Source organism: Mesoplodon bidens, assembly GCF_964165515.1.
Source record: "Mesoplodon bidens genome assembly, chromosome: 18".
Classification (NCBI taxonomy): domain Eukaryota; kingdom Metazoa; phylum Chordata; class Mammalia; order Artiodactyla; family Ziphiidae; genus Mesoplodon; species Mesoplodon bidens.
In genome coordinates, this window is record NC_138175.1 from 28,780,914 (window position 1) to 28,792,556 (window position 11,643).

Consider the following 11,643-nt stretch of genomic DNA (forward strand, 5'->3'; position numbering starts at 1 on the left):
TGAGAGAGAGCTAGCAAACACAACCAACAAGAGGATAAGCACCCCAAGGCTCTGACATAATAGAACATGGAAGAAACTACAAAGGAACTAATTTTTCAATGATTAAAGAAACAGAGCCATAATGAAAGCATAGGACTCCAGGGGGAAAAAACAAAAGATAGATTTTGAAAAGGAAAACTTGAAAATAAACTCAAGAAGATGTGGAGGAAAGGGAACCCTGTGCACTGTTGGTGGGAATGCGTATTGATGCAGCCACTATGGAAGACAGTGTGGAGGTTCCTCAAAAATTAAAAATAGAACTACCATATGATCCAGCAATTCCACCTCTGGGTATCTTTCCAAAGAAAACAAAAACAGTGATTCAAAAAGATATGCACCCCCATGCACACTGCAGCATTATTTGCAAAAGCCAAGATATGGAAGCAACCTAAGTGTTCATCAATAGGTGAATGGATAAAGAAGATGTGGTATAACAAATATTACTCAGCCATGAAAAATAATGAAATCTTGCCATTTGCAACAACATGGATGGACCCAGAGGGTACTGTGCTAAGTGAAATAAGTCAGACAGAGAAAGGCGAATACCGTATGATTTCACTTATACGTGGAATCTAAAAAACAAAACAGATGAACAAACATAACAAAACAGAAAGACTCGTAGATACCCAGAACAAACAGGTGGTCGCCAGAGGGCAGGGGGCTGGCGGGATGAATGAAATAGGTGAGGGAGACTGAGGTACAAACTTCCAGTTATAAAATAAATGAGGACTTCCCTGGTGGCGCAGTGGTTAAGAATCCGCCTGCCAATGCAGGGGACACGGGTTCAAGCCCTGGTCTGGGAGGATCCCACATGCTGCGGAGCAACTAAGCCTGTGGGCTACAACTACTGAGCCCGCGGTCCACAACTACTGAAGCTTGTGTGCCTAGAGCCCGTGGTCTGAAACAAGAGAAGCCACTGCAATGAGAAGCCCGCGCACCACAACGAAGAGTAACCCCCGCTCAACACAACTAGAGAAAACCTGCACTCAGCACCGAAAACCTAACACAGCCAAAAATAAATAAATTTTTAAAAATAAAATAAAATAAATGAGTCACAGGAATGAAATGTACAGCATGGGGAATATAGTCAATAATATTGTAATAACTCAGGTGATAGATGGTACTTAGACTTATCATGGTGATCATTCTGTAATTTATAGAAATACTGAATCGCTATGTTGTGCACCTGGAACTAACATAGTGTTGAAGGTCAATTATACTTCAATTTTAAAAAATGAACTTAATAGAATTTCTAGAAATGAAAATTATTAATTTTAAAATGAAAAACTCAGTGAATGAGTAAATGGATTAGACACAGCTATAAAAAGAATGAGTGAATTGAAAGAGATAATTGAAGAAATGATTCAGAATTCAGCACAGAGAGAGAAAGAGATGGAAACTATGACACAGCAACTAAGAGACATAGAATGGAATGAGAAGGCCCAACATACGTCTAGTGGAAATTCAAGATATTAAGAATAGAAAAAATAGGGCTTCCCTGGTGGCGCAGTGGTTGAGAGTCCGCCTGCCGATGCAGGGGACACGGGTTCGTGTGCCGGTCTGGGAAGATCCCACATGCCACGGAGCGGCTGGGCCCGTGAGCCATGGCTGCTGAGCCTGCACCTCTGGAGCCTGTGCTCCGCAACGGGAGAGGCCACAACAGTGAGAGGCCCGCGTACCGCAAAAAAAAAAAAAAAAAAAAAAAAAGAATAGAAAAAATAGAAAAAATAGAGGAGAGACAATAATTGGAGAGAGAGTGGCTGAGAAATTTCCAAAGCTGACAAAAGACACCATCCCTTAAACTGAATGCTTATGCTGAGTCCAAAACAACTAGATTGAGAGGTAAACAGGGGCCAGAAAATACATGACCCTGGAGCCCATGTCAGAGAATTTTGCTTTTATCCTAAGACTTTTATTCTTGATGAGTTTTAAGCAGACAAGTGAACAATCAGCTTTGCTTCTGGAGGCTACTGTGGGGAACAGATTCAGGAGATGTCAGGATGCAGGAGGCTGTAGATGGGTCCCCACAAGTGATAATGGTAGCCTGGCCCAGGTGGAGATGGAAACAGAGAAAAGTGGACAGGCTCCAGAAATACTGAGGACATAATAGGGACTCAGTAATGGGGATGATGAGAAGAGCAAGTCATGGGCAAGCTTAAGATTCTGAGCTGCAAAGACCTAAACAGACATTTCTCCAGAGAAGACAAACAAATGGCCCATAGACACATGGAAATATGCTCAACATCGCTAATTATTAGAGAAATGCAAATCAAAACTGCAATGAGGTACCACCTCACACCAGTCAGAATGGCCATCTTTAAAAAGTCTACAAATAACAGATTCTGGAGAGGGCATGGAGGCTGCCCTCCCACCACTGCCACCTCGTGATGGGACCCTAGGTCGGTGGTTTTGATGACAGGCAATCCTGTCAGGGAAACGTCCACCCGACGTCTCCATCCGAAGGGATGCCGGCTGTGGGGAGGGAGAGATCAGGGTGGAGCCTCAGGATGGGGCACCTGCCCTGAGTCACCTGCTCCTCCTGGCCCTGCCCAACACTCACAGGTGCCCCCAGCCTCCAGCCTCAGGGCTCCCATCTGTAAAATGGGTCCTGGGGTGCACAGGGTGCACTTTGTCATTCTCTCTCTTCTCAACTTCTGTCTGTCTGGGTGGCCCTGCCCTGCAGGAGCCCTTCTAGAAGAGTGGTTCAGAGTGTGGGACTCTGAGTCGGAGATGTGGGCTGTAATCCCAGCCCTCTACTGCTGGGTGATCCGTGGGCAGGGACGGAGCCTCACCCCCAGCATCCTCGGTGTCGTCTCCAATGAGAGCATCCACCTCAGAGCTATGTATTTAATGGAACAATCGGGTAAAAGTGGGTGAGCGCCCAGTAACATGAGCTACTCTGATTTTCCTCCTAATCTTCTCCCAAGAGAAACCTGGAGATCACCTCCACCCCCAGCTCTGGTCTGCGTCATGGAGTTCAACAGGCCAGACCAGGAGTTGGCAAACTTTATCTGTAAAGGGCCACATAGTAAATATCTCAGGCTTTGTGAACCATGCAGTCTCTGTGCAATGACTCTACTTTGCTACTGCAGGGCAAAAGCAGTCACAGGCAAGAGCATCTACATGAGTGGGCGTGGCCATGAGCCAATAAAACTTTATTTATAAAAGCAGACAGCAGGATGAACTTGGCCCTCGGGAGGTAGTTTCCAACTCCTGGTGCAGAACCAGCATGAGGGCTGGAGGGTGGCGGGGGAGTGTAGTAGTACTGCATCAAGAGCCGTGCCCTTGGTGAGGCCCCCTGGCCCCCTGGCCCTGTCTGTGCTCTGGCAGCTGCTTGGGCCTGTCCAGGGAGGCTGGCCTCACCCTCGCATTAGCTTTGCCTACATGCACTCTGATGGCACAGCCCCTGGCGTGGTGTTCCCAGAGAGACAAGCAAGGTTCCCGTTCCAGGTTTGGGCAGTGATGGGAGTGGGGTCGGGGGAAGGATATAGCATGCAGGAAGATGGAATTATGCTCACTCCACCCCCTCCTCCACCCCTACACTGCCAGTCCACACTGCCCCGGACCTGGTGCCACCATGGGTCTCCCCTCCTAAGGTCCCCACAGGAGCCCAGAGGGTCTACCCAGTGAGGTTTCACTGTCCTTTATTGCCTCTGTTCACTGAGTACCTACTACGTGCCAGGGTCCAAAGAGCCGGGCGCATCCCTCAGCCTGGCCACCTCCCCCTCTGCTGGCCAACCACAGTGGGAGCAGTTATGACGTAGGAAGAACAGGGACTTGGAATGTTTAGATGGCCCAGGCTCACATTCTGCTCTTCTGCTTCCCAGCTCGGGGAAGGGGGGGTTCCCCTCGACTCCCTAAATTTCAGTTTCTCCATCCATAAAATGGGGTGTTAGCACTACCTTCCTTGCTGGGTGATTGTGAGCATTCCACAGTTAATCTATGTCAAGTATTTGGTCGGCAGCACGTTCCGCAAACATTGGCTTGTATTCGTGTTAGGACTAGGACAGGACAGTGCTTCCTACCTCTCAGATCACCTTCTCCTCTTGTCCTGGGTCCCTCTCAAAGGCTCAGTGATGTCCCCATTGGACAGATGAGAAAACTGAGTCCTGAGTAGTTTTTTCTTCACTGCACAGCCTTGTGGGAGTTCCCCCTTAGCCCAAGGCTGTATGGGAAGGGAGGGAATAGACTCAGGGAAGGGCAGGGGAGTCTTAGACCTCCAAACCACTTTCTTCCTCTTAGCTTTCACCCGTTGTTTATTGCTGCTTGAGAAGTACTTGACAGTATGCTCATGCTGGGGGTACCAGGCTAGTAATAGCAGTAGTAATAATAGGGACCAACTGGGCCGGGTACCATCTTAAGCATTTTATATACATTTTTTCCCACTCAATTCTCACAACCGCCGTATGGGGTAGTTGCTATTATCACCCCCATCTTGCAGATGAGAAAACTGAGGTTCAGAGAGGTTACGTGACTTGCCCAAGGTCACAGCCTGACAGGCTGCAGCTCTGAGGGGAAGTGACTTGCCATAGCCTGACCATAACTAATCACCAAACGGTAGAGCCACACAGGGGCTGTGAGACCCAGATAGGGGCAATGACTGTCCCAAGGTTGCATAGTGACCAAAGGTGGCCTCCTGGTTCCCACCACTGCCTTCCAAGGCATGCAGACCAAAGCACACTCACCAGCCCTTGTCTGGACTAAGTTGGCTATGATGTTGGAGATGATGCAGATCTCTTCGCAGATCTGGGGCGGACAGGGCAGGTGGCTCACCAGGCTGGAAAGGAGACCAGAAGAGGGGCAGGGCCACGTGGGGGTGGCAGTGCTGGGAACAGGCACAGGGGACTGACCACACTGGGAAGTGGTGGCTGTTTCTCAGGGAAAGGCAATGGGGGGAGGAGGACCCAACCTTGGGGCATAACCCTGGACTGCTCCCCACAACGAGTGGTCGGGCCAGAGGGGTAGGCGAGCCCCACTCACCTGTCCCTTTAGGACCAGCTTCAGCGTGAAGGAGATGAAGTCTGTGAACAGCTGCTTGGTCCACCTGGGCCTGAAGGGAGCAAGTGCTGCGGTGATCCAGTCCTGTGCATCCATTGAGCGCCTACTGTGTGCCAGGCACTGCTCAGGGCTCTGCCAGCCTTGGAATCCTCCTATAACCCAGCTATAACCCCATTTCACAGCTAAGAACACTGAGCCTCAGAAGGAGCCTCAGACCTGAGTGTTAACCAGCCCAGAGTCCCTCGGGAGGCCCCATTGCCCGTGATGTTCATACCTGTTACACTCACACACATGGATATGCCTGAATTCAGATTCACACATGTGTCCATCTGCTCCACGGGCAGAGAGGGGCCTGAATCAGGGCTGCTCACAGCAGCTTGACAGAGGGTTGGCCAAGAGAAAGATCTGAGTAGAGTACTCAGGATCTCAGGTTCCAGAGTCAGGGGGGCTGCTGGGTTCAAATCCTGCCCCCACCCCCTAGTGGCAAGCTGTGTGTCCTCAGCCAGTTACTTAGCTTGGCTAGGAATTGTAGCTGCGAACTTGTGTGATGCCTGGGATGCCAGCAGATATGAGTTTTTCTTTCCTTCCTAAGCTCTCTGTGCCTCAGTTTGCCCATATGTAAGAATGGGGTTAATAACACAATCTACCTTCCAGGGTTGGGTTGTGAGGATGTAATTAACTAATCCATGCAAATAGCTTGGAACAGTGCTTGGCTCATAGCAAGTTCTCAGTAACTGTTAGCAATTATTTTTTTCCAGCCTTTAAGGGGGTGTTGATGGGGAGAGGTAGGTAATGACCCCACTGAAAAGATTGATCCCCCAGGTTTGGCTGCCACAGGCATGGTCTGGGGTTGACCCTCGGAGGGGCAGTGGACACACCACCCTTCCATACTCCTGGGGCTCATGCTAACAGGAAGGGGCACAAGTAGAAATGGGGGCCACAGAGGTAGCGTACTTACTTGCACTCCCCTTGGAGATGCAGGAGCAGCCTGTGTGGAAAGATAGGTAGCATTCAGGGGCATTGGTCCACACACTGCCAGAATCACAGGCTGCAGAGTCCCCTGACACCACATCAGGGCAGCCTCGGCCTCCAGGCAGAACCCATGTGCTGCCCAGGCCAGCCAGGAGCTAGGCTAGCTTTGGGCTCCCCCAGCCAGCAAACTTCCCAGGCTGGACCGTCTTTGGCAGCCTCAGAATCCTCGGTCTGCCTAGCCTTCCCTCTCTGCTGAGGCGGATTCCTGGAGTCCAGCCTCCCTGCCTCCCCAGAGGGAGTAGGACACATATTCAGCTGTGTGTGTTGATCTGAAGGTCAGTAGAGTCGATTTCAAAGTCGACAGACTGATCAACCCTCAACCTGCAAGGAGGCCACGGCCCAAGACCCTCTTTCCGCCCTCAGCCCAGAGAGGGCCAGGGAGAGGCATGTCAGTTGAACAGGAATGCTTATCTCCAGGCGCCCCAGGGTCCCCTTGAAGATCACAGGCGCATTCTGAATGGAGACATTGGTGGACTTGTCTTCCACCAACTCTACCTGGCTGCTGGTGACGGACAGGTGGCTGATCTGGACACTGGGAGAACAAAGGGAAATAAGGAAGGGTGTCGGGGGCCTGGGAAGAGGCAAGGGCGTGTTTTTGTCACATCTCCACTTCTTGTCACCCTGCGCTGCCCAGGGATGCAGTGGGCAAAGCCCTGTCCTATCCTCCTGGAGCTGAGTCCAGCTTCACCTAATATCAGTCATGGTCAATCACATTTAATCTCTACTCCACCCATGTTTACTTTGGATAAGTTATATATTAATGAAATTTATTCTATGGAAGTTTATTCTATGGAAGTTGGTCTTATTGAATTGTTGATGATTTATTCAGGGTAATATCTCTTTTAACTTCTCCAGGCAACTTTGCCATCTCTGACCTCTTGTGATGTAGGTCTAAGATGGCTTTATCCTCATTTTACAGAAGGGAAACTGAAGCCTAATGTTACACAGAGAGTGCGGGGCTGGGGCAGCCCCGTTGGAGGCCCCACTAGACCTGGGACGCCCCCACTCCAGCTGCTGGCGGCAGGTGCTTTCCTCCCAAGAGGTAACGGTGGCATTCAGCATCGCCAGCGCCCCCTAGTGGTAGTAAAATGTTTACACCGACTCCAGCACCAGGTTGGTTACCTGTGCAAATCAGAGTCTACCTTTATTGAGCTTGTCTTTGGGGTGGGGGGGCGGGGGGGGGTTGGGGAAGATGAGGTTTTAGGACAAAGATTAGGTCCCTGAACAGTGTCTTCCCCATCCCTGAGGACTCACACAGATATACAGACACAGAACCTGTTCCCTTGCAGCCTGAGGGGCCCAGAAGGTGGATGTGTCGTGTTCCAGGGGCCCAGCCTAGTGCTTAGACCTGGGTTGGAACCTGAGCTTACCGCTGCTAGCCTCGCTGTGTGACCTCCAAGCTGCTTAGCCTCTCTGAGCTCCTGTTTCCTTGTTCAGTAAGCAGGGCCAGTAGAGGGATGTGCTGAAGGTAAAATGAGGTATTGTTTGTAAAGGTGCCTGGCCTATAGCACAGCCTCAGCCCAGGTAAAGTCAGGAGACTCAGTTTGCCAAGAGATCTTACTACCCTGCCTCCCTCTACCCTCCCTCTAAGGCCCGAATCTTACTGGGGCTGTTGGAGAGACTGATACCTTCCAATAAATCCCCACAGGGGCACTGGGGGATGGTGAGTGGGTTGAAGCAGCATGGTGGGGGCAGGTTGTGCAATACCAGGCTTCTGGCCCTGGTGTCAAGTCAGGTGGGGGGGTCTGAGTTCTCCTGGCTGCACTTCCTCTCTGGGGGCTGGGGGCAAGTTTCAGGCTACTCCCCACCAATCCCCAACTGTTCACACCCCAGGCCTGACTCACTTGTGCAGACCTTACTTGACTTGGCCAAGGATCACCATGGCCCTTTGCCCTTGATATCGCTGGAGGCTGTCTGGATCACCTTGGTGGCCTCCTGGCTCATGAGAAGGGAGGGCAGTGGTGAGGGGCTGCAGGTTCAGGACCAGTGCCCTGTCCCCTGGCCTCAGCTGTGGCTCAGCCTCTTTGGGATGAGGGGTTGGACTTGGCCTCACTCTGGCATAAGTTAGATGGCTATGCTCAGGGCACATAGAGAGAGAGCTCTGACCCCTGACCCTGGCCAGAGATCCCAGTCATACCCTAGCCTCTGGATCCCAACACACAGGAAACCCATGATCCTAGTCAAATGGCAGCCTCTGAACCCAGCCACACACTAAGCCCAGCGTCACCGAGACTGTGCCGCGACACCCCCTCCCCCAAATACAAACTGAGTGTGTAGTCCTGGGACTCAAACTTTGACATCCTCCGTTTTAGAGACCATTGCGTTTAGCCTCCCTATGCCCTTAAGAGGCTAGGGCCCAGAGAAGGTAGGGGAGCTGACCAAGGTCACACAGCAGTGAGTGAGTGACAGAGCCTCCCCATCCTGGGCTCATGCTAACCCCTGACTCCAGCCATGGAAGGATCCCCAACACCAAATACACACGGACCTAACCTTCACCTTCTAACCTGACCCTCAACCTGGCTCTGCTCTGAAACTTAACTCGAGCCCCAGAATGATCCTGGGTCCCAGGCAAACACAAACTCCCACATCAGGCTGTTTGCAGCCCCTCAGGGACCTTCTCACCAAAGAGCTTGACTTGAAGGTGAGGACAGGAGAGAGTGAGGATTGCTCCACTCAGCCCAGGGCTGTCCTCTCTCTGGGCTACAGTGTGGCAGCCCCTGCATCAGAGCTGGCTTCTGGCCAGGGAGTCTCCTTCTCAGTGGGTGCCCCCCAAAGGAGCCCTGGACCGACAGACAAATGGGTAGACAGACAGATGCACGCACAGAGCAGTGGTGGTTGTACTTACACCCCAGGAGGGCAGGCTTGGTAAGTCGGTACACAACGCCTGGTACAAAATGCCTTTGGGGCAGGCGCGGTCACTGGCCAGCAGGGCTGGGGGCAGGAGGGAGGCAGCTGTGGGCGGGCCCATGCAGAGCCCATGTCTGCACAGCTCCCATGGGACAGGAGGCACTTCCGGGGCAGAGGGTCTTGCCTAATTCACTGCCCCTCTGGCCTTCTCTCAGGTTCAGAGCGAGGTTTCCAGCCAGGATTCCCACCTTCTGCTTGTCTCCCCTCTACCACCTGGCACCATGTTTGCCCTCTCCTATGTATCTGGATAATTGCTTAATACTTAAAACAAAATTTATTCTTTTTTTTACTTAAACAAATGTATGCAAAAATAAACGTTATCTCTTTTGCCATAAATAGAAAGAGGCTAACATATAATGACAATAAAATGAAGACATTTCATTGTTGCCAGATACTCTCGCTTGACAATGACCCTCAGTTTGAGGCATGCTGTTGCATGTAAATCAAAACTCAGTTCAAAAAGGGAGACAGCTTTGTGGGGTTTCCCTCGCTGGAATTTGGTACCAGGGTACTTAATGCTGCATCTGTGTACTGCACAGCAACCTCTTGCACGCCCTCCAGGGGTACGTGCCTAACACTTCGGTATTCTGGTTTAGAGATCATTGCCCTTAGCCTCCCTTATTGAACTGTGCCAGAGGCTGAGGCCCAGAGACAGGAAGCGAACTACGTGAGGCCACACAGCAGTCAGGGAGGGGCCTCCCCACCTTGGGCTCTTCCTTTGCCCCCACTGACCCGCTGCCTCCCCAGAGCTTTTGCCCTCCTTGGCGCTTCCCAAACCCCCTCCATCACCGACAGCCTGTCTCTGGGGCAGAATGAGGCCAGGGGCTATCTTGGAGTACCCCCCCGGCCCCATGCTGGCACCCTTCAAGGTCTCTTTGCGATTACAGTAGGCTGGAATCAGAATTTTGGGGGTGTCGGGACCACTCCTGCCATCTAGGTTCCCATGTCCTTGGCTTCCAGAGGATTGAGAGGTAGGAAGGGAACAACTCTGAGTGAACGCCTGCCGCACCCAGGCCCGAGCAGCGCACTCACCGTCAGTGTCCCCCTCCCGCACCGCCGGGAGCTCTACCGACAGGCGAACACATGGAGGAACGTGCTGGCACTCACCTGGCACCTCACAGTTGCAGCTCCGGAGGTCTGGGAAGCCTAGGTCCAGCGGGGCAGGAGGCCTGGGGACACACCGAGAGGATGGCGTTCTGCCACACTGAACTTAACCCCACGTCCTAAGATGGTAACAGGAGCCAGGCTGACAATGATCATGGCTCCTGGTGCCATGGTCTCAGTCTCTGTGGCCACCTTCCTGGAGTACGTACCTCGTCCTTGCCACCCCCTCCCATTCTGAATTCTCTTCAGTACCAGTCACAGGACACATAGCATGGTTCACCATGGATGAGCTCTTGTGCCATTCCACTTAAAAATATTAATCAATTAAGTTTTAAAATATAACACTGGTATCTGCATAGTCAAAAGTCACAGAGAAAGGTAAATCAAGTCACTTGTCAGTCCTCCCGTCCTGAAGCAATCTGTGTGTGTGTCCGTGTGTGTGTGCGTGTGTGTGTGTGTGTGTGTGGCAGGGGGGTGAGGGGCTTTCCTCTACGAAGGTTTTTGCCTCTGCACATTCATTCCACAAATATTTACTGAGCACCTACTCAACTAATGTGACCCCAGTCAGGGACACAGAGGGTGGGGATCAAGATGCCAGCCCCAGGGGCTTCCCTGGTGGCGCAGTGGTTGAGAGTCTGCCTGCCGATGCAGGGGACACGGGTTCGTGCCCCGGTCTGGGAAGATCCCAAATGCCACGGAGCAGCTGGGCCCGTGAGCCATGGCCGCTGAGCCTGCGCGTCCGGAGCCTGTGCTCCGCAACGGGAGAGGCCACAACAGTGAGAGGCCACGTACCGCAAAAAAAAAAAAAAAAAAAAGATGCCAGCCCCTCCTCTCACAGTCCCACATTCTAGACTTGGGTGGAGACTCAGGTACGGTGGTCTCACCTCCACTTCCCAGAACCAGGAGGCAAGATGACTATTTGCTGAATAATAACATCCACCGTTCATTGAGCTCTTATTTTGAGCCTGCTAGGCTGAGAGCTCCCTGAGCCAGGATCAAGGCTGCACTGGATCCTTGCATAGTAGGTGCTCAGCACATAGTAGGCTCGCAATAAAAGCTTGTTGAATGGCGTAGAAAAGCCAGGTGCTGTGCTGAGCTCTTTACATGCTTTATCTTATTTGGTTCTTATGATAAACTCATAAGGAGATATCAATTATTATCTTCATTTTATAGGTGAGGGTTCTGAGCTCAGAGAGGTGCACTAACATATTCTACATGATGAAGCTGATGGACATTAGAAGGAGGACCTAAACTATAAGGTCTGTATTCTGTACAGAGGGCTTTCACAAGTCCCCGAGCCCCAAGTAGGGGTGGGTAGGAGCACACACTGGGAGTCAGGGATCGGGTCTAGTTGGCCCCTGACTCACTCACTGTGTCACCGTGAATTGGTCACTGGCTCTCTCTGAACCTCAGTTGCCTCATCTGTAAAATGGGAAAATGTTGACCATTGCCCTTTGCATCCAAGGAGACAAAGGCAGTGGACCCAATATGTATACATATAGCTGATTCACTTTGTTGTACAGCAGAAGCTAACACAACATTGTAAAGCAATTATACTCCAAT

At 51.5% G+C, this 11,643-nt stretch overlaps 2 protein-coding genes across 2 annotated transcripts in view; both read right to left on the reverse strand.

The window, feature by feature from the left end:
• The window catches only part of NLRC5 (NLR family CARD domain containing 5), a 111,074-nt gene extending 106,963 nt beyond the window's left edge, over positions 1-4,111 (reverse strand). The window contains exon 1 of the mRNA XM_081215248.1: positions 4,065-4,111. The gene's annotated coding sequence lies outside the window, so the exon portion shown is untranslated. The remainder of the gene's footprint in view (positions 1-4,064) is intronic.
• An 18-nt stretch (positions 4,112-4,129) lies between these two features.
• On the reverse strand, positions 4,130-10,382 carry CETP (cholesteryl ester transfer protein; the record flags this gene model as incomplete). The annotated part of the gene is given in 12 exon segments (XM_081216009.1): positions 4,130-4,204; positions 4,725-4,816; positions 5,020-5,089; positions 5,996-6,030; positions 6,033-6,164; positions 6,330-6,390; positions 6,392-6,751; positions 7,949-8,004; positions 8,915-9,000; positions 9,709-9,867; positions 10,009-10,145; positions 10,333-10,382. Coding segments are annotated over 12 exon segments (1,278 nt in total). The 3' UTR covers positions 4,130-4,164.
• Positions 10,383-11,643: the final 1,261 nt, after the last annotated feature.